This window comes from Rattus norvegicus, chromosome 7, assembly GCF_036323735.1.
Source record: "Rattus norvegicus strain BN/NHsdMcwi chromosome 7, GRCr8, whole genome shotgun sequence".
In the NCBI taxonomy this organism is placed as follows: domain Eukaryota; kingdom Metazoa; phylum Chordata; class Mammalia; order Rodentia; family Muridae; genus Rattus; species Rattus norvegicus.
In genome coordinates this window covers 42,317,100-42,340,790 of record NC_086025.1, presented here as the reverse complement: position 1 = coordinate 42,340,790, position 23,691 = coordinate 42,317,100, and the positions used below count along the sequence as shown (strand labels likewise).

At 39.2% G+C, this 23,691-nt stretch overlaps 1 protein-coding gene across 4 annotated transcripts in view; it reads left to right on the top strand.

Annotated features, from left to right (window-relative positions):
• Tmtc2 (transmembrane O-mannosyltransferase targeting cadherins 2) overlaps positions 1-23,691 on the top strand; it is a 414,906-nt gene that overhangs the window by 354,861 nt on the left and 36,354 nt on the right. The window contains exon 12 of one of the 4 annotated variants that reach the window (XM_039078703.2): positions 275-23,691. The exons of 2 other annotated variants lie outside the window; for them this stretch is intronic. In XM_039078703.2, coding sequence (XP_038934631.1) covers positions 275-400 — 126 coding nt within the window. In that variant the 3' untranslated portion in view covers positions 401-23,691. The remainder of the gene's footprint in view (positions 1-274) is intronic. One more of the 4 variants, XM_039078706.2, reaches the window with a different exon arrangement.

The following is a 23,691-nucleotide window of genomic DNA, read 5'->3' as shown; positions in this document are numbered from 1 at the left end:
ATTTTGTTGTTGTTATTGTTCATGGCCATTGGTGTACAATGCAGTAATAAAGGATAGACAAGATTCAGATGTTATAGACAGAGGGGAACAAGCAGGTTCGGATGTTATAGGCAGAGCGGACCAGGCAGGCACAGATGCTGTAGACAAAGGGGACCAGGCAGGTTCAGATGTTACAGATGGAGGGGACTACAGCAAGGCCCAGTTGTTCAAATTTTTCTCAGTCCCATCACCAGAAATAAAGATGTGAATGACTACCTTAGTTACTCTTTTACAGGAGAGAACAAGAAAAGGTCTTGGGACCAACCTGCCTGCATTGTCTACTCCGTTCCCTTTATCTTCACGAATTCAGTTTTCCAGGACGTCCTGTTCTGCAACAGCTGTCCTGAACCGCTTCCCATAGTTAGCAGACGACTGGGGAACTGACAAGCTGTTTGCAACAGAGAAAACCATCCTAATGGCAAGTGCAGTGACAGCTAAAGTTTATTGTACACTCACCTGTCACTCACTTTGCTAGGTACTTTGCAAGAATTTGTTTATTGCAACCCCTCAGCTGCTTTCGTGGCCCAGAAGGTGCCCAAGTTAATGCCTCGCCTGACAACACAGCTTTATAGAGTCACTTTGTCATTTAAAAGAAAAAAGGAAAGCTTAACAAAGTTTAAAGGGGTGTGGGGAAGCAAAGCGCCACGAGGCCATACACATTGTCTATGTGGCGAGCCAGCATACTATCAGCAAAAATCAGTTTCTTTGCTCATTTTGTGTGTCTAGTGAGTACCAGGTCCTATTGTAGGCACTGTAGGAGAGAGAGATTTCCTGTAGAAACTTAAAACTGGGCTGAAGCGAGAAGGCTACATAATATCTCAGACAGTGCTGCGTGTTTGCAGAAAAAATGAAGCAGTACGGAAGTTAGGAATCCAACCGAAAAAGAAACCCCTAAATTTTCTAGTTTGATACCTTTGTGCAGTTTTTAAAGACTTTGAAGAAGTGTTTCACCTACAGTCACATTGAAGGCAGGCAACAGGGAGGGGGGATCTGCTTTCTTTTCATGGAGGTTGATTGACATAATATGTTGTAAACATATGTAAACTACATGATAATTAAGATGAGCTTTTCTTCTTGGCAAATCAGGTCCTCTGAATGTCACATTTAATATTGCTGTGTGATTGGTTAAATGATGGTCTTTATCACAGAATAACATCATAGGGAAAAACAAATGTCTGAGCTGTCTGGCCTCTGGAAAAAAGAAAGATACTTAGAGTCAGAGTGCAAGCCTGACTTACCAAGTTGCGTTTTAAAAAAAAATGACTGTCCAAATCATAAAATCAATATTTAATCTCCAATGCAACACCCTTTTCCCGAGAGACCCTAAAATATTTCACCATCAATTTGCTTTTGAAAATGCATTTATTCAAACGATCCTTTCCATAACTGGCAGGATTGTTTTTTTATTGACTTTGTTATAAAGTTTCCATTTAACAAAAAGTAAATGGTGTTTTAATTGACAGATCAACAGATGTGCATTGTTCCCAATTAATTTTCAATTTGCTTGGGTTCTTAGTTGATACTCTAGTGTATATAAAGTGACACAGAGACCAGAAGGATGGGATTGCAAACCATGTCACTTGTATTTTTTTGTCTGAAATGGAGAACTCTTTGAGCAACAGTTGTAGTTTATTGGGAATCCTGCATTTGAGGTAAACAGAAGCACCTACCCAACATGCATCTTGCTATTCATTAATTCCCTTTGTTCATAAAAGCATCTTTTTGTTCTTTGCTGCAGTTAATTTAACAAATGACATTATTGATTACTTGTTTGTAAGAGAGAGGAGACCTAACAGATATCAATTCTCCTGGCCTGTTTAAATAGAGCCATTTCTCATTTTGTTTTGTTTTGTTTTGTTTTCTCATCTACACTAGTCAGCCAAACTTACTCCTGTCATAAACTTTCTCTTCTTTTTGGGTAAATGAATACCATTTCCATTGTGGTCATCAGGGTGCTGTTTGTGGATAACTAAAGGTCTAACAGTGCTCATGTGGGGCCATACTGTATAATAATGTAAAGAGGGTGACTTGTGTGACACATCTTATTACCAATATTTAAGAGGTTTTGATGGGAATGGAGAGATGGTTCATTGGCTAAGGATGGGTTCGCCAGGCTTCCCAGAAGCCACTTCAGCAATCCACCTCTAACTCCACTGCCTGGGATGGCCTCCCTGGACTCCAGGGCCACTGAGCTTCTGTGCTTATTATATACACAACCTCCTCTCTCACTGATATACACATGTATGCATAATTTACAATAAAATCTCTTTTTAAAGGATCTTTATTTCTGAGATATACTTATTTCTTTGTAAAGTACTGATTCCATTCATTTTTACCTACCCTGCAATTTCTCTCTCCCAAAGCATATTGTTCTACAGAATTTATGGTGAAATAGATTGACCTTTTGTAGTGTAGCTCCAGTGATAAAATGTTGAAATAATGAAACCAATCTAGATAGTTAGGAGCATTGTAGAGTTTTAGAATTAGCTTTGTCTGCTGCTACAGCACCTGATATGTGGCCTCACTGGAGGGCACAACTGGAGGGTCTTGATCGTTCGCAGCACACATCATCGGTCTGTCTGCTATAGCGTGCCAGATTCCACCTTCTTAGCAGATAATGTGTGGAAATTGTTCTAAAAGTAGATCTCTTGTTCCACTAATTTTTTTTTTTTGCAATACGAAAAAGGATCTTAGCAACATAGCGTTTGTTAGTTTCCCTTGTTATAAGTTGAGCTTTGTGCAGAATTAACTCTGTGACGATCCTTTTCTGTCTACCTCCCCCATCCACTTAAGCACATCAAAAACTGCTGACTCCTGAGAGCTAGGGAACATTTAAAGGAAACTACTTTGTTCTTTGATTGGGAATGAAGCCAAAGTCTGCATTATCTTAAGGATAAAAGATTTAATGTGAGGAATAGGGAATTTGCATGGTACAGAGTCACCTACCTTTACTTGACTTCTTATATTTTTGGTTGTGAGCCTAGCCTTTAACGGCTGAGCCATCTCTCCACCCCCTTTACTTGACTTCTTATTCGCTCTTGAGTCCAGGCGGCAAAATTACTGGTGCCTGGGTTTTCAGGGCAGATTTGTCGATGGCGTATAGTCATTGCAGCCATTTCTAACTCAAGTGTCAACATTATATACGACTCTGCCTGATGGAATAGAGTTTCACAGTTATGAAAATTTACCTCTGACCTTGAGAACTATACAACATAATGTAAAAAAGGGGGACAAGGGCAGGAATGTGCCTCTCAGTCCTCAGATATCGGAACAGTAAATAATGCTATCAAATAAGGGCTTTGGGGAGGATGTAAATTAGGTGCAAAATAAGTGGAAAGGAGAAATTTACTTTCATCTGGGTTGGTCTTAAAAGGCTTTGAGTTGGAGTAGGAAAGCTTAAAGATCCTTGGAATGAGAGAATCGTATAGGGGATTTCAGCAAGGAGGAGGAAGCAAATTCGAGCAGTGGGGTCGCATAGAGAGGCAAGGAAAACAGCAGGAAAAAATGGAATTGATAATTCATCTAAAAACAGGTGAAATTCATTGGGTATCACCCTTAAAGATCAGAAGCCTCTACTCTCTGATTTTGACCACCAGTATAACAGTAGAAAGTAGTAATTGAGGATGACATAAAAATGTGTATTATGTTCAGAGAAGTAGGACTGAAGGCCCAGCCATGGTAGAAACAAATAAAGATCATTGTAAGTGTAAGGCAATCAAGAGTAAGGGTGGAAACAGAGTGAGATAGAAAATATATATATATATGTATATATGTATATATATATACACATATACATATATATAGGAAAATTGTGAGTAGGAAAATTTGACTTCAGGTAACTTAGAAACAAAGAAATATCATAAGACAAAATAAGATTATCAGAGTTGTATGTTTATTTCAAGAACAGAGTCTTAGGTTTGAACTTAACATATTCTGAATGAGTATAAGGGTGTGTGGGTGTGTGTACTATTGTCTGTGTTGTGTGTACACACATAGGTGTGTATATGTGGATGAGAGGCTCTGGAGGCCAGCAGTTGATTTTGTGTGTCTGCCTTTATTGATCTTCACTGTAGTTCGGACACACATTCTCCCATTGTGCCTGAAACTCATCAGTTCGGTTGGTCTGGCTAGCCTGGCTGACCAGCAAGCCCAGGAATCCTAATGTCTCCAGCTCACTAGCTCTGTCACTGTAGATGAGCACAGTCATTCTTAAAGTTTTACATGAATGTTAAGGAACAAAGCCAAGTCTTCCTGACTGTTTAGTAAACATTACACTGGCTGAGTTGCCTCCAAAGCCCTATTCTGAATTTCTTTTTCTTTTTTAATTAATCACTTTATTCATTTACGTTTTAAACAATATTCTTCTCGGTTTCCCCTCCACAACCCCCCAATCCCATCCCCTTCTTCCCCCTCCCATTTGCCTCCATGGGGTGCTCCTCCACCAACTTACCCCCTCCTGCCTCACCTCTCTAGCATCCCCCTATGCTGGGGCATCAAGCCTCCACGGGACCAAGGGCATTCCCTCCCATTGATGCCAGACAAGGCTATCCTCTGCTACATATGCAGCTGGAGCCATGGACCTCTCCGTGTGTACTCTTTGGTTGGTGGTTCAGTCCCTGGGAGTTCTGGGTGGTCACATTAGTTGGTATTGTTCTTCCTATGGGGTTGCCAATCCCCTTCAGTTCCTTCAGTCCTTCTAGTTCTTCCACTGGGTAGATGTTACTTTCAAGAAGTGCTCTAGAGAAAGCATATAGTAAAGCATGAAGATGTAGGAGTCGTCTCCCCATCTGCCACACAGAAGAATACCAGAAAAATTAGTAAGAGTACTCCATAGGAGAAGGTGTGAAAGGAGAGTGCCAGGTTCCAACCCTGGGAATTACATCTGACTGTGGGATAGTGGAAACATCAAAGACAGTCATAGGATTTAAACATCCTAGCGGGTGAACAGTAAACACTGCTATAAAAGGCAAGGGAAACAAGAATACTGATATCCACTGATGCAGAGAGAAAGATGACCCCAGTGGCCTTTAAGATGCCATTTCCATACTAATGTGGTGGACTGTTTTTCAGATACTAAGAAAATGAAGAGTAGTCATGAGGCTCATGAGACTTTCTATACGAAAGTATGAGAGATAAAAAAAGAAAGGACCTAAACTTATAAACTATTAAAAAAAAGATAGTTATAAGAAGTGCACATGTCTAAATGTGATACGAAAATATGTCCAAATACAAGATGGGATCACGAAAATATTGAAGTCTGAAACAGTTGGTTTCTTTCTGGGAGATCAAAGAAAAAGCATGTGATGTGTTGAAGTGACATAGGTGACAAAACTGAGTTTATGTACTAAGGGAAAAGGTAATGAGTGAATTAATACACTAGTCGCTTGGCTATCTTCTAATCCTAAGGAAGAAAGAACTGAATTTGAGATTAAATACTCATGCGTTCCTTAGAGATTTGAGGTGCACAAGAAACCATATTTCTTAGAGGTCTCAAGTAGCTGTGCAAAATAATAGCTGCCTGTTGGGGTATGTTTTTAAGCACACCTCCTGCCTCCCAGTGTTATATGTCACAAGTTCGAAATGAGTTATATGGGAATTTCGTTTTTCTTCAAAAAAAAAGTTTGTTATGACAAAGTGCATCTGGTTGAATAGTGTTTCTATTCTATAATATATTACTTTTAATTTATAATACCTTTATACAGTAAAAATACTTATAGGAGGAGGTAGGTGGGGCAGAACTAAGCACCAGCACTAGAAGTCAAGGAGGAAGAATTTGGAATTATTTGGGTTGTTCTGACATAAGAAGTATAAATACCCTGCATATAGAGTTCTTTTCTGGTAGGAATTCTATTTCTCAACCATAATTAGAACAAGAGACCATGAAATTAGGTTAAGCTAGACAGATTCAAACTTGACTATATAAGGATTTTTTTTTGAGAAAATTATTGAGATCACCATTTTGTTAGGGGAAAAATGACAGGGTTAATAATAATTTGCTTGGGAAGCACTTAAACCACATCTATGCTCGTAAGAGGGGGAGGAACTGTCTGACTTCTCCCAAAACTTTCCAAAAGTTGCTGTGATGTAGGAAAAACGTGCATCCTGCATCTCTGGAGTTTTAGGCATTGAATAGTGTGTGTGTGTGTGTGTGTGTGTGTGTGTGTGTGTGTGTGTATACATATATATGATTTGTGTGTGTGAGTGTTCTAACTATGGTTGAGATATAGCATTGTCAACAGAAAACATATATATGTGAGTGTGTGTGTGTGTGTGTGTGTGTGTGTGTGCTTGAAAATCACCAAGTTAGTTGTGTAAGTAAAAAAAAATTTCATTACTGCACATAAATCTGTCACTATCACAACTTTTCTATCAGTTTCAAACATCATGTCTACATTTTATAGTTAGGAGATGAATGATGTTTTAAGTCCCTGACAGTAAAAAATGCAAATTACAATCAAAAGAGAAATTATTAGATTGTCCTCATAGTTATATTCAGTTGACCAGAAGATATTATAAAATATGGTCTTTGATAGGCTCACATTCACTTCTCAAAGATAGTCATCCAATTTTTATCCTGTACTATTCATAAATACCTTTCATTGTGTTTGAATGGTTATACATTTTAGAAGTCAAATAACTAATTCTTAAGTAACTCCAGCAGGATCAGGATCAAAGCTCTTCTCTCGGAGAGCTGTAGCTGTGCCTCAAACAATTTTCATATCCCTCCATCTATATTTCCATGGAGACAGTTCTCTCTGAAGATCTCTTTTCTAAATTTTGCTCTGCTATTCTTTTATTCAACAAGTTACAAAGTCTAGCTTCTGGTGAATTCATTTCTCTCTGCTTACATTTTAGTTTCTTTTTGTTGTATGCTATTTTGCAAACGTTAGATAAACCAGAACAAAAATGTACCTCTGAAGTGGCTACAGCTTTTTTCTTGTTTATCTGATTTTTCCAAGTCACATAATTAGAAGACACTGGGGGTAAGTGAAGTTCATTTGTTTGCTGTTGGTGTGGGCAATTTGTAGCCCACTCTGGTGACCTAAGCTAACTTTACGGTTCAGGAGGTATTGTTGTCTTTCACAATCCATATGCAAACTATTTTGAACACAATTTGAAAATATGTACGTGTGTGTGTTTGTGTGTGTGTGTGTGTGTGTGTGTGTGTGTGTGTGTGTCTATTGTTAGTTCCACAACAGAAAAGACTCTTCAGTGGAGGTAAGAGGTAAGTAGAAGCTTAAGTAGCTCTCGGCTATAAAGAAAATCAACTTGAGTATTCTAGTTTAAGCAACATCAAACCTTGGGGGGGATTTCATTTAATTATATTCTCTAAGCATGTTTATTTTTATTGCCATTTCTTTGAGGTGGTACCCTCAGTATGGAGTTGTTGCTGTAACTGTGTGAGTCATGGGACCACACACTAAAATTACATCCAGTCCCTTCTCCTCTGAGAAACTCTATTCTTGGTTTCTTTGAAAATCCAAATGTCCTAACCACACTGGCCAGTGTTCCCACCTGGGAGTATGAGGGAGGATTATGTCTACCATCTGCAGAGGGTCTTCACATTCTCCACAGTCCCCCTCAGTCATCTCCACGCTGCCTCCTCTCCTTGTGATGCCATTATAAGTATTTATACTTTGGATCCTTGATTGAGCACAGAGAGCCGTTCCCCAAAAATGCACACTAAAACAGGAACAAATAGCTGTAGTAAGTCTTTATTCCCCCTTGTAATTTTATAGCAACAGTTCCCTCCGTAGTTCTGAGTATTTCATCACTCTCTCTCAGTAACATGAGCCCTAATCTAGAAAAATTAGACTTCCCCCAAAAACCAGCAGGTTCAGCAAAGTCAAGAAAATGCATAGATTGTTAATTTCATTTCTATTCTTCCCTATGTCCTTGATAAAGAAAAAGCATGTATTATAAAATGTAAAGGAAGACTATTGTGAGCATTTACTAATTGCAGGGAATAATGGTTGATATTTTTCAGGCACATACCCAATATACTTTGACCATAGTATTACACTCGTTTACCTCTGGCCCCTCCTAGCCAATCTTTTCCTCTTCACAAATAAACTGACTTGTACTCTCATGACTTCTGTCATTCAGTCTAGATTCTGTCTAGGAGAGCAACGTGTGATACTGTCTTTATAAGATGGCTTATTTAACTTAACATGATGATCCTTAGTTCTATCCAGTTTTGTCTGCAAACATAATTTTGTTTACCGTGACTGAGTAATATGCATGCCATTGTATATCTAGGCCATGTTCTCTTTATCCAGAGATCCACTGGTGAACGCTAAGGCTGACTTCGTAGTTTAACAAACTTTCGGAAAGTGGACCTGTTTTCCACATGGCATAGAAGCAAGTCTTTCTTTAAGACTGTTGTGACAAGTGTCCAGACTATTGTGATGTAGCTGAGAGAGAGCAGACTCAACTCAAGTTTAACCAAGTCATTCAAGGATTTCTTACAGTGTGATCCCAGAAGTAATTTCCCAACATAAAGTAGTTTGTCATACTGAATACATTATAATGAAGGAATATGAGAAATGGGGTGTGCAGAAGGGAACTTCTTGACACCTCCTTGAGTTTATCTGATTTTAATTTGAGAGGAACCTTCCGTATCTGAGGAGAGTGAGCAGCGCAGTCTCCAAAGAGGAAGCGATATTGGGGAGAATCTGGACAAAGAGGCCTTGCAATGCTTCCCCTACCACGTACTGTTGTATTTGGGGTAGCCCCGCCTTTCCTGTCTTATTTTCCACTTTTCATGATCCATCAAATCTACCATTAGAAACACTGAAGCTATAATTGTCACATAAAGATTGAGCCAAATCAATGTACGTGGATTTTCTGGTTAATTTACCTTGTCTTGCCTACTAGTTTCCTATCATCCTACTAGTATAGTGATACTAGTATACTAGTATCACTGTATCCCTACCAGTGAGTTAAGATAGCTAACAGGGAAAGATAGCTTTCTTCTCCTACAGTAGCTGTGGGAGTGGGATCACTATATAACTTCAAGGCCAGAGAATTCCTGAGTCTGACTTGCATGGGATTATTGCTGAAAGCAGTTCAGATGATCAGGTACCTAAAAGAAGGACAGGAAATGTAATCAGATACTGACGGCGATCAGATGTAAGGGCTGTCTTCCTGTATGGATTCCTACCATGTGGATATATCTACTGGAGTGAGCAGACGAAAGATAACAGAGAAGGATAAGACTTAGTCCAAAGGTTGCTTAGAGGAACCTGAGGGATGTTTGGTCCAAGACAGTCTTCATCATCCTGAGTGACTGTTTTCCCAGACTAAGCCGTTAAAGTCCCTGCTACTTCGATAATTCTCAGAGTTGAATATTTGTCTTTTCTTACTTGAGTTGGGTAAGTGCCTGGCAGTAACAGTTTTGATAAATCTGGAAGAGAAAGGAGACGTACTTTTTTAAAGGAAGGGTTAAAATAGTATTTGCTGCAAACTGTTTATCCTTGACCTGTATACAACTGTTATTTCCTTTGACATCGATTCAGAAAATGACTGCTGTGAAGAAAAGCTGTAGTAAGGAGCTAGGGTGATGGCTTAGTTAATTAATGTCCTACACCACTGGCACTAAGATCTGAGTTCAATTCCCCAGAACACAGTCGGCTTATGGTGGTATGTACCAGTGCTCCAGAGTTTGTGAAGTAGGGACATAGAAATGACAAATCACTGAAGCTCACTAGTCACTCAGATCTAGCTGAACCCATGACCCCTAGGTCCTGGGAGAGATCCTGACTCAAAACATAAAGATGGAGGTCCAATGAGGCAAGATGCTCAAACCTGCACACTGAATTCCATATTCACACAAATGTGCACACACTCACACATTGATACGTACAAATACTTAGACCAAACATCATACACACACACACACACACACACACACACACACACACACACACACACATGCATATGCACACAAGAAAAGAAAAACGTGGTCAGGAACCTGTGAATTGTTGATATCACAAAGTTAAAACTATAGGGAATTCAGCTTCTTTGTGGTTGAATATCTGTGTTTGATATTATCATTATTCCTATGGGGTTTCATCTCCAGTTTGTGAGTGTGTCACTTTCATAGGTGATCTTTCCTGAAATAGCTCCTAGGAATGCAGCTTTACCACATGTGTGCATTTCCGCCTTGCAGTATAAATGGCAAGTTAAAAAGAGCAAATGTGGTATCATTAACGATCCTGTGACAAGAAAGAATTTGAAATGGTCTCCTGATCGCTAAATTGCTTTCATTCGAAAATAACTTGCTGAGTTTAGTAATGTGGAATTTTAGAAGAGGAGCAATTTTGAAAAGATGACTTAGATGACAGGTATGAGCCGCTCTCGATAATCCATAACTGTAAAACATTAATTGCTTAAATCACATAGGGGCGACGGTGAACATTGCTTTTGCAGTTGTGTTGTAACTGACCTTAGCAAGTTCTAGGAGCCATAGATATAAAACAAGAATTCTTCTCTTCATCAGTTTAAGTTACTCTGCCCTCCCCATGTAAGCATGTAAGAGATAGATGGACTGTCTTTATGAAATCTTTTCTTGTTCTAGCTTGTTTTTCATTTCGTTAGTTTAATGTGAAACCTGATAAGACATCTAAAAACGAGCATCTGAATCCTTACCAGATACTAATTTTCCTTTGAGGAAAATTATTTTATGTATTTATTACCTTTAACACTATGTTTTCAAAGGAAAGGGTTCTTTCTCTCTTTTAACAATATTCAATTGTTTGTTTAAGTTTCATCTATTAAAATTGCCTGTACCTTTTCTTTTCTTTTGTGTTTTTTTCTGCCCTTCTCCAGAGCTCTTTATTTTAATCACATGTATCAAACTGTTAAAAAAAATCAAAATTACAGTAGTACAGACTCCCTAATAATCAGTGACACTTCCTTATATTGATGGATAATTTTTACATGACACGAGAAATAATAAAAATATATGTGAAAGGTATTAATACACACTTAGTAAAGGACCAAAGCATTTTTAAATGAATTTATATGGCTCAGTCTCCTGAGGCAACAAACTTGAGAAACAAGTCTATTGTATTTTATCGTCTTTCTTATGGGAAGAGAGATGTATACTTAGAATTTCTAATTTCTCACCTATATTGAGTTGTCCTTCCCTGGGTGACTCTCTCGTTTCTTTGTGTCGTTTTCTTAAGCTAGCCTTGGGAATGGCAAATTCCTTGGGTCTTGAGGAAAGAATTGTTTTGCTACCCAAACAGGACTGTACTCTTTAATCAGTCCAGGAAATCTTTACAAGAAACATATGCGTCTGCTGAGTGCTTCCTTCATCGCATAATAGGACATTATCATTTTATTTTCCAGTATGCTAATTGGCACCATAACTCCCAAACATTTCCTATATCTAGGGAACGCTTATGAAGAACAGATGATGGATTATAATCCTCCCCCGTGCAACACCATATCATTGCTTTAAACGTGTTATCATTACATCTGAGCTCGTCTAAACCATGAACACCAAAGGATGAAAAAGAGGGGAACATTCACCTAAACAAGCATTGCAAGCTGAGCTGGAGGGCACAGGGCTAGTATCTCCTCACTCAAGATGCTGAGGCAGGCAAATCGTGACTTCAAGGCCATCTCCTCTTTATAGCCCCACCCCCAATTCAAAACCACAGAAGGAAAAGTTGTTTAACCCCACAATTATAGATCTATGTTTCCATGTACATTATGAATCATTACGTAGAAGAAAATGTGAGTATGTTGGACAACAGAAAATTACCAGTGTTTTCTTTTTTCATTAATAAATTTCAAACCAGATATTAGGCACAAGCCTAACGCCTAGGGAAGCAGAGGCAGAGGAAGCTTGACTTCCAGACAAGACAGAGTTATACGGTGAGCTTCTATTTCAAACAAACAAACAAACAAACAAACAAACAAAAAGTCCTAACCTCTGTACCGATCAAAGATTAATATTGAAGTTCTCAGTCATGGGATGTAGTATACAACTGGAGTTGAAGGCAGTTTGAGCTGTATAATCATAGTGAGTTCCTGGCCAGCACAGGCTATTGGGGAGTCCTACAGGAAAAGCCAGCCTGAAATTCTAGACAATACAGCTTCAGTTTGTGCACTCTGCTCAACAACTCTTACAAAACCCAAATCAAAGAAATAGTGAACTAATACTTGTTTAAATATGATGACGCAAGTTTTGACAATAATTGTATAGTAACCATTTGGTGGGGGTGCAAAGGAACCAAGGGGTGGATTCTCGAGGTTAATTTACACTGCCTTTAGCATGTTCCTGTATCCAACTCTGTTAGACAGCTTGTGACCACTGCCTGAGAAAAGTCATTTGAATGTAGCAGTATTGACTGGGATTCCCTTTAAAGAGGCCATAGTCTAGAGTTGGCTGGCTCCCTTGCGGCAGGCCTGGGGTAGTAAAGCTTATCATCATAGCTGCAAGAGCTGGAGGAGGAAAGCTGCACCTCTCACTGTAGCCAGGAAGAAGAGAAAGAGACAACCAATGATATCACCCCAACAACTCACTTCTAACAAGGCCCATTCCCTTGCCTATCTACCACGAACTCATCACATGTGGAGTTAGCACCTTTGTGGCCCAATCATTTTTCAGTATTGGCCACAGCTGGGGACTAAGTTCTCAGAGTGTGATCCTTCTGTAGGACGGTTCAAGATGAAACCCTAACTGTGCCCCACAGCTCGTGGTCCCTGGGTCCTGCTCAGTCTAGCACTGGAAAATGAAAGGGCACACAGATTGTAAGGCAGAGAGTCGTGTCTACCATTGTGTCTCCTATATGTCAGTTTCTAAGAGAGACCTGGCAGATATAATGAGACAGTTGCACTCCTATATGTAAAACATGCATATCTGCCACTGTCCAAAGGCTTGGCATTTAATTGTTTTTTTTAATAACAATTATTTTTTTCAGATTTATATGTGGAAACACTGAAATCATTGGCAACTTGTATGCTACATAAAAATGCAAGAACTCAACCTCCTGTATTGCATCTTCAAAGAGCAGGGACATCAAGAGATCTAGCAGTCAAGTTATTTTGAACTGCTTGAAACATATTGCTTATTTTCCCTTAGAATGACTCATGCAATCACAGGAAATGTGCTTCTCACAAGAATCCTTAGAAAGAATTTATTTCCTTTTCCTTGCTAAACTGTCAGAAAAATCTGAAGTTAACTGAATGGTTTAATTTAATGTTGGGATAGTGTTTGAAAGGGCAAGTACTCTGTAAAAGGGATTCTTAACCAGCTAGTTCTTTGGAAAGATCGTTACTGAATTTGTTTTTTGTTGTTTTTATCTTCTCCTCTGTATGTATGCTTGTTATTTTGGTAGTGTGATAGAATGATTTGACTCTATGATATCATATTTCGGCCATACGGTTATTATGATAAACCAAGAGATACATTTTAGAATAAATTTATTTGTTAAACTTTTATGATTTCATATATAGAATAAGATATTTAAATACACAATAATCTAAACATCCCTTAAATGCATATAGAGTGGTATGCATTTACCTTTTTAAATTTTGGTTTATGAAGAACAACATCAACCGATGTGCCAGGGTTATATCATTGCTGTGCCTTTTTTTTTTTTAACAGTGTTGAAGATTGAAACCAGAACTTAGTATTTTCTAGATAAATGCTCTACCACTGAGCCGTCATTCCACCACTAGAACATGCTGAACTGGTTATAGGTTTTTAAATCATTACAATGAAGTTTAATTTGTCACAAGAGTCTAAAAATTCCACTGAGTCAGAATTGACACTGCATGCTTTCACTCAGATGAAAAGAATTAAGCTGTCTGACATCTTCATGCTATCTACCGCGAGTTCCCACTTTATAAACACCTCCACCACATTCAGCAGCTTGAGCCTCACCGTACGGTAATTACTTAAGTACTCAGTACTTAGAGCAGGAAGATGTCATCCCACTTAATTCTTTTAAAATTTGGTCTGAATTTTCATCTCGGCTTTCAAGGGAAATGTACTCTTCAAATGTATGCTGATCACTTAAGATGTGCTTAAAAATGTGACAGTCGATAAAAGTTCCAGAACTCTGCCAGACGAGCATATGTGACTGATGGCTTCAGAACAAGCCAGGGTCAAGAGTGTAAGCCAAATAAATGCCAAGCATTATAACACACTCCATCACTGAAGTTTGACCATCAAAGAGCAATTCATCACTTCAAGCTGTCAAAACCTATTTTGGTTTTCTCTTCCCCGTTCAGTGGGCCTGGCCAGGGATCAAATGCATCAGAGCTGTTTTGAACTAAATATTTTGACACAGTAGTAGTACATAAAGTGTTGTGAACCTTGACATCTGTACAGATTAACTTTTAGATACTTCTAGGAATAGGCATACCTCGCTCTGGATATATTATACGTCAAAAAGTCAGTCTTTACTTTTTTCATATACACAAATGACATCTAGTTTATGAAATACTTAAGACTGTACTGCATTGTTTATAAATGATGTCATTGTGAAAGCAGTCCACTTACAGCATGGCATCCCACATGAATGTTTTTCCTGTCTGAATGTATAGCGTATAGCATTGTCTTCCTAGAGACTATTAGCTGTTATACATCCATTATATATCTATTAAACTATAAATAGCATTAATTATATTATATTACATTATAATATAATATATATGATATATATATTATATTAATTAATAGAGAATAAGACCACTACCACTATTTAAACTCAAATTGGAAACAAACTTTAATTAAATACAGGCCAGATGGGCTGTGGCCACGTTCCTCCCTGAGTTCCCTGGGAAATGGTTGTGCATTACACCTTGCAGAAGCTTTTAAAGGCAACCCCACAAGAAGAGCAATCTGGTCCAATCTGGGGCAAGCATATATCCTGACCTCTTTCTTGCCTGTGTACCTCCTGCCCACATGTGATCAAGCACATCTGGTACAGATGGGTCAAATAAACATAGGAGAAGCAGGAACTTCTTCTTCGCTGTAAACAGAACTCTTAACCTGCAAGGTACATTTTCCCTGTTTGGTTTTACGATTGTTTGCTTAAATAATGTCACTTTCATTTAATCATTTTTATCTGATATGGAACCCCATAAAAGGGTCTTTTGGCCCACAAAAGGCTCATGGCTTACAGGTTGAGAACTGCTTCTCTAGACTTTGAAACTCACCCCTTCTTCCATGCAGAGGTCAGTTGGCTTGCCCAGGCGTTGTGTTCAGTGTTTGTTCAAACAGTACCTCATATCAGTCAGTCTTTGCATTCTTCAGATCCCTTCTGTTTTCATGCTGCACATCACCATGACCATCTGGAGTCCTTGTATCTTTGTAGGATGCACCTCTTCTTAGTCAAGACCTCGTGATGGCAGAGGCCTGTTTCTCTCTACTGCATTTCCCAAGATAGACTGGGAATCCTGTAGGTCATTTGTTATCAATGCAGAAGCATTCATAGTGTCTTATTACGGTTTTACCGCTGTGAACAGACACCATGACCAAGGCAACTCTTACAAGGACAACATTTAATTGGGGCTGGCTTACAGATTCAAAGGTTCAGTCCAGTATCATCAAGGAGGCACCATGAGAGCATCCAGGCAGACATGGTGCTGGAGGAGCTGAAAGTTTTACATCTACATCTGAAGGCTGCTAGAAGAAGACTGGCCTTCACACAGCTAGGAAAAGGGTCTTAAAGCCCACACCCACAGTATCACACTTCCTCCATTATAGTCACACCAACTCCCAACAAGGCCACACCTCCTAAATAGTGCCACTCCATAGGCCAAGCATATATAAACCACTACAGTAGGATAATTTCTACAGTGTGTTCTGTTCCCTCTGTTTCATAGTGTAGACGTTTTATGCAGTGGAGTGCAGTTGTTGTAATGTTGTGAATATGCCATGCACATCTTCTTGTCCCTCAATAAAACCTGACCTGGAAAGTAGAAACCAACCACAGTCTGGTATGCTCAGCTCCATCGTGGTGATCCTTTACAGAGCTGGAAATTAAGCCACAATATAGCAAAAACGACTGCCAAGAACACACTGAGATGAGGAACTTCACAGTGTACTCCAAGGGAAATTCAAGTGATTGTTAAGAGGATCTCAAAAACGAGCTGATTTTTGACTCTCGCTGAATGTTGGAACTTGAGGTTCTCTCTCCTTATCCATGATACATTTCTACTGAGTCTTCGGCTTTTCTCTGTCTTTCACCATCAGTAGCTGCCATGGTAAATTGACTGTGGAGTCACGGCTTACTGTAAGTGTCCCACCCCAAGGATCTCTCTGCATAGCCTAAAGTGTGATCCTCTTGCCTCTGCCTCTCGAGTGCTGGAATTAGGGGACCATGCCACCAAAGCCAGGTTATTTAAAATGAATCGTCCTTTGTTCATGTGGTTTGGTCTCCTGTTTGATGTTCACAGATCCCATTTCTAAAACTCAGCCCATAGCAGAAACCATAACAAATCTAACAGAAAGCTCAGAAATCTTTAGGTGTCATCTGTAGGACTATGAAGGCATAGCAGAATATGCTTTTTATATTATTATCTCCAAAAGCATGGTCTGGGGAACACATGCTTTAGAGGCCTCATACCACTCTTGAAAAGAAACGGTTTCTTACAACAAAGGTTGTTTTTTGTTATTCTCATATGACTTTAAATTGTTTAAATTGTAAAGTGTTTATTAAAAAGAAAAACAATTCACCTCAAAAGAACATCTCTGCAGTTCAGTAGACAATTTACCTTCTACAAGATTTCTTTACTCTTAAAAACACCACAGAAACAGTCCAGAGCAGTAATTGTGTGTGTGTGTGTGTGTGTGTGTGTGTGTGTGTGTCTGTGTGTGTGTGTGTGTGCGCGCGCGTATGCGCATGTGCCCTTTATCTATGTGAAAATTAGGATAGGAAAATGAGTCACTCTTTTAATACTTATTAGTCAGCTTTATGAGAGAGGGAAAAGTCTAGAAATTGTAGTTAATTTCCCTTTGTAGATGTCAATGCATGACCTATTTTGAAATTTGTAGCCACAATAAGGGAACAACTCCAGATGAGGAGGAAGTGACAAAAATAAGAGGAGCCATAGGACTGGGACTGAGAAGGAAAGTAGGCCAGGGACCTAAATCCCAGTTGATAGCCCTGAACATCAGTGTCTTCCTGAAAGTCGGAAGGAGAGAAAATCCTGTACTCTGTAGGAGCTTTTTGAGGTGTTTCACACCTATGTCAGAGCACCTGGGGGTGGGGGGGGGGCTGAAATAAAAAGATCATGCACTATCTTACCTTGGCCTTTTGTGAATTCAAGGCCAGCCTAGGTTATGATTTAAGGTTAAAGAAGGAAGGAGGGGGAGAGGAAGGGAAGAAAGAAGGGATAAGTTAGGAGGGAAGAAGGTACTATAGACATTAAAGTAGCTTCTTGCCTTCTATGAGAATGCTTGGTGTAAGCTAGCCTTAGCCCATTGTGTGGCTTACCAGTTAGTGCATCTGTTAGGTAGGATGTCAGGGACCAGGGTCTTATTTGCATCTCCTATGTGGAGGGGGCTGATGGTGAGGTCTTGATTTTAGTTTACTAATCATAGTGAGTTTTGGAACTTACTGCAAAGACCAAGCTGACATCAAATCTGAAACAAACAAACAAAACAAACAAACATCCTTCCTTCTCTACTTGCAGAGAGCTAGGACTACATGCCCACTCCAGTGCCTGATTATATGTGGTGTTGGGGACTGCAGTGGCAACCAGGACCTGCACTGAGCTGTGGCTCTATCATTTGTTGCCTGCCTGCCTGCCTTCCTTCCTTCCTTCCTTCCTTTCTTCCTTCCTTCCTTCCTTCCTTCCTTCCTTCCTTTTCCCTTCCTTCCTTCCTTTTTCCTTTCTTCCTTTTTCCTTCCTTTTTCCTTTCTTCCTTTTTTCCTTCCTTCCTTACTTCCTTCCTTTTCTCTCTCTCTTTCTCTCTTTCTTTCTTTCTTTCTTTCTTTCTTTCTTTCTTTCTTTCTTTCTTTCTTACTGTTTCTTTTCCTTTTTTCTGTTTCTTCTTTTCTTTTAGAAACAGAGCCTAACCCAGGATGTCCTCATATTCTCTATGGACCTAAGGAATGTCTAGTCCTCCTGTATCTACCCCCTAAATACTAGAATACATCCTGCCAAGTTTCTTAGGCACTGGGGATGAAACATGAGGGCTCCATACTTGCTTTCTCCCTAATAGAGCCATTGAATCAGCAGTTGTTTGAAAATAAGCTATGTTTTAATCCCCTGCCCAATTTACATATACTAGGAGTTTTTCTGTGAGTTGCTTTGGTGGAAGAAACTTAAAGAAAGATGCAGGGAGAAAAGTCCCAGAATATGATGGCATCTTGCTAACCCTACCTTAGAGAAAATACGTTTGTTCTTACTTCTCTCTATAGATCGTGTTTACCAAGCTTTCTCTTTTATCTGCCTAACCTTTTTCTAATAGATCTTTTTGCCCCTGAAGAGACAGCAAAGATATTTTTATTTTGTTTTGTTTTCTTTTTTAATTTAAGTTGCTGTTCCTCTCCATAGCTTTACAGATCATTTCATTTCCCAAGTTTCTCTTTGGGACTTCTTTTTTCTTTTAGCATTATATTTTTCCTTTTTTAAAAAAATCAGACTTGTAAAACTATGTTGGACAGAAATTGGCATTTTAAATGATCTTATTAATTAATTTTAACACATGTGTATGTGACATGCATGTGAGAGCCTGAGTACACACATGGTGTGGGTAGGGAGCCGAGAGGGCAGTTTTCAACCATCAGTTCTTGCTTTCTTCCATGTTGAGGAAGACTCTCCCTTCTTGTTTCCTGCAGCTAGCTGGCCCACAGACGCTAGAGTTGACGTTCCTCTCTCCAGACCCCACCTTACAGTAGGAGTTCTGAGATTACAGGTGTGACACATTGCATCTTCCTGTAGGGTAATCAGGTGTGAGGGACAAGCACCATTTTGTAGCCTCCCACTAGAATTTTAGCAGTTAACCATCTCTTTTGTGCTTCGTTTTGCAAAATTCCTATAAGATCTCTCATAGAATTCCTCAATGATTTCTAGAAATAATATGGAGAATGTACTACCCAATTAAAATTGACAAGAAAGTGGGGCTTTGACGTTGACTAAATAAAGCCAAGATGCTAGATCCACCCTGGGACTCTGTGTTTGAACTTATCTATAATTTCTTCCCCACAATCAATGCTGATAATGTTTTTACCATGGGCAGAATTGGCAACAGTAAAGTCCTGCTAGCCACTGTTGATTTTCAAATCCAAACCCTATTAGTGATCTTGAGAACAAATGCTGTATGTAAGGAAATGAAAAAGAACTTTTAAATTTATATGACATAATTGCTCTCTACCTAATGTACATTAGAATCGCCTGGGGATGTCTGCAATTTGCCAAGATCTAAGTTGGAACCAAACACTTGAGTTTAATTTTTCACACTCAGAAGTCCTGAATTCAAGTTTTGGGAAGTTCCTGAGTGATTTTGATGTATAGTTAAGCTTGAGGACCATGGCTTTTTGCTTGACTCTGGCTACCACCCAGTTCTGATTTAACTCCTTGCTATGTGACTTAGGGACTCGTATTTAAAGTCCCTTGTGTTTTGATTTGCTCATCAGTCAATTGGCCACTAGTAGTCTTTATCAAAGGATAATTCTGAAAATCCATAGAAATAAAAGATGGATAATAAAGATAGTTTCTGAAAGGTAATGTAAGTGCTCACTTTCAGAATCATCTCAAAGGAACAATCTCGAAGATGAGACTGGGGGGTGGGGCATGTCTCAGGAGCATCAGGACAGGTATGGGTACATCTTTAGCCTACTTGTTGCCCTGGGAAGAGTGAGTAAGTACGGGTTGCTTGCTGAGCTTGGGGTCTGGGACAAAGCAACAAGTGGGAGGAGAAAAGTTAAAAGGCAGAAGATCTGTGAAATCCTCAAGAGTTGGGCTGAACTGCCTGACCTGGTTGTCCTGCTACAGAGCTGGATATGAGAGTTGGGGGCTTGAAGCTGGGGTTTGGGCAGAGAGAGAAGGTTTGCAGGCAGCCTACCTGGCTCTCTGGAAGGCCTGGCTTGTGGATTAACAGGGGGAGCCTGCTGGAGTTGGGGGCTGAGAAAGAGTAACCAAACTGGCCTACTTTTATCTTATTTTAGGTTTGGAAAGGTCTGTCTATGATCTCTTCATACTCCATATTTTCAAGATCCAATGCACACAGTTGACAGGGCCCCCAGTTTGAATTGTGATAGAAATAGTGAGAAATAGCATCTTTCCCTCTCCACTCAGCATTTTTTTTCTGTCTTCATTTTCACAGCATGCTATATTAATAATGAAGCCAGAAAGGTGCTGAACAATCTTAATGTTCCAGAAGATTGTTACTGTGGGCTGCTTGTTTCAAGTGTGATATTAAGATATCTAATATTCAGAAGAATTAAAAAAGTAAAATTATATCTAGTCCTACTTTCCTAGGTGTAGTTTGTATTACAGAGATAGTGCTTAAATCCATGTGCTAGCTGAAGGAGAAAAGAAAGAAGTCAATTACACTTAGAGAAACTCAATGAAATATACTTGTAAAGGACCTTATTTCTAACATCGTATCCTGGTACGACTGTCACGTTCATACCCTTTAGAGAGAAAACCCATTTGCTGTAATTTAATATTGAAAGCACCGATTCTACTGCTTTGCATTTAAAATCCCACAGCTGACTTAGTGCAAGCATTTCACAGAGTCAACCTCTACACTTGATCTTGTTCGCCAGCAGCTCCTTACTGTAATCCAAGTGGGCACTGAAACTAGAAGCAGCCTCAGTTCCTTCAGATCTTCGAAGCATTCTATCTCCGTGTCTTAGAGCTTCCCCTCCCCACACCCCTCCCTTAGCTCCCTCCCAGCTGCCACCACCTTTGCTGGTCCTTAGAATGATCCCGAGATCACACAAGTTGTCTCTTCCTTCTAAGGTTCATTGCCTTGCATGCCGCACAGAGATGTTTGAGGAGCTAACTCTTGTCCACAACTTTCAACCACATTAAGTTTGCCTAATCTAATAGTCCAGCTATTGAATCAAATATCTCAAATACAAGGCAGATACCCCAAGACAATAACAGTCAAGTTCAACTTGCTTTTCTGCTATTCAGACGTCAGTGACTAAATTTGGCCACATCCCTAATATTAGGGAGGATTCAGAGCACATCTCCATGTTCAACTTAAGTTTCTAGGTTGTTTACTAGTCACTAATCACATACCAGTACCCACCCTGACCTGTCCTAAAACCAATTTGCTTTATTTAACTTCCCCTATGCACAGATAACATTTACACAAGCCTTTTAAGCTAATGGAACAGAACCAAAGACAGTTTAGAGGACAGTGGGACAACTGAGGTATTGCTAACATTTTGTCAATATTTTTTAATAGCAATGAACGTTTATTTAACTTTTTTTGTTTTTTTTTCTTGATTTCACAGTGCTGCAAAAAGCTTCTGATAATATATTTTCTACAAGTTTTCTTCTAAGATAAAATATTAAATGTGTGATTGGTAAGGCATTGGTGAACATTTTTCATCCGAATAGTTGCTATGTTACCAATTTACTTTAAAAAGATATTTAGACGATTCATAATCCCACCAGAAAGATTACTGTATATGAATAATGTCCATCTTTTATTATCAATCTGAAGAACAAAAATATTTGCTTCTTATTTCACATTGCATCTTTGGCTGCTTCTGGGACAGCTTGGCTATTCCTGTGTATATGTTCCACATTTCTCTTCTAGGAGGATTGTCTTTCCTGACTCCCACTATTTCTCTGTATCATTCGTTTATTTTCAAAATGTCTTTCCTTTTTCATTTCAACATTGGAGAAATGTTAAAGAAGACATATCCAGCAGATTTTGTTTTTAATTTTCAGTTTAAAATTATAATTCCTTTTGACTTTTTAAAAATCTGTTTCCCTATGAATTCCATTTAAGTCATTGAGCAACTGTGTGAGAATCCTTCATAGTTTTTAAGCTTTCACTGAAAAATACATGGTATTCAGTTAATAAAAATGAAAGTACATGGCGTATCACTTTGGTGTGATGCTCATGGCAGCTTATATGCACATTCAGAGTGACAGGTTAGCATATGCATGTACATAGCATGTTGCGCAACATACAGAAATGGAAATCAGTATGCTTCTTTTCAAATTAGAGGCAGTTCCTTTCTCCTGGGGTACCTAACTCACCAACTCTTTTCATGGTCTCTGTCTTACTCTTCTACAGTGTTTCCACCTGTACAGAGGCCACACCCCACTACTTGCTATTATATTAACTGGAGATGACAGTGGAGCCTAAGTGCTCTGTCTTCTCTTGGGTATTTCTGTACTTGTTCACTAGTGCCTTCAACATGAACAAGGCCAACTGTAGCCTTGACTTATCCTATCGGATAAAGGTTTTCTTCGTGCAAGTTTAAAATGTCAATTCATTCTAAACACCCAATTCATGCTTTCTTGGTGAATTATAATTTCAAACTTGGTGAATGAAAACGGCCCCTATAGAGTCATAGGGAATGGTGTTATTGAAGGTGTCACCTTGTTGGAGTGGATGTGACCTTGTTGAATGAAGTATGTTGCTGGGAATGGGGTGGCTTTGAAGTTTCAGAAGCTCAAGCCAGGCTTAGTGGCTCACTCTGTCTTCCTGCTGTTTATGGGTCCAGCTTAGCTACCTCTACAGCACGACAACTGCTTGCATGCTGTCTTGCTTCCTACCACAATAATAACGAGCTGAACCTCTGAACTTTAAGCCAACTCAGGTTAAATGATTTGCTTCATGAGAGTGGCCATAGATCTGGTGTCTCATCACAGCCATAAAACCCAAATAAAAACAGTGAACACCATAACTCATGGCTGCTATGGTTTGGATGAGTATCCTCGAAAGTTCATAAGTGAAAGCTTGGTTCCCAGTCTTATCATATTGGGAAATGATGAATGCCTTGAAGAATATGGATGGTAATGATGAAGGCACATCCTGTAACATCCTGTAATCTCAGCACTCGGGTAGCCTTAGCTACACAGGGAGACTATATGTTAAAAATAAATAAAGAACTCCCAAGTAGAGCTATTATGGAAGATTCTTGGGTTACCCTGGTTGGTAGTACGTGCACTAGCACCAGCTTCTGCCACATATCATCCTTCCCAGAAATGCAAGGCAATAGAGCCACCAGGTTATGAACTTGTATCTCCTATATTGTGAGTCAAAGCCAACTATCATTAGCTTCAGAAGTAATCTGAGTCAGGTTCCGTTTTACTGCTACAAGGCCAACCAAGACGATAGACAAACCTAGCCACAATAGACACTAAGGGATATGGCATCTAAATGTTAGGCATGTGGCCAGGAGAAAGGTAAAAATTATACATGATTAGGGGATCAACAGCAGTCTCTACTACATTCCTTTGTTTCCCTTGCTGACTAGATACAGGTTTCTGTCTATAACATTATTTTGCATAGCCAAGTAGACATTTCATTTATGTCTTTGCTGTAACCAGGATTAAAACTATACATATATTGTCTTGCAGTCCTTACCAGCCATGCATGTATCAAATAGCACCTAATTATACTAGTTGAAGATGACTAAATATGACTTTGAAGGTTCGTTGTCTTGACAAATAAACATGTACCAAAATTAAAATTTAAAAAAA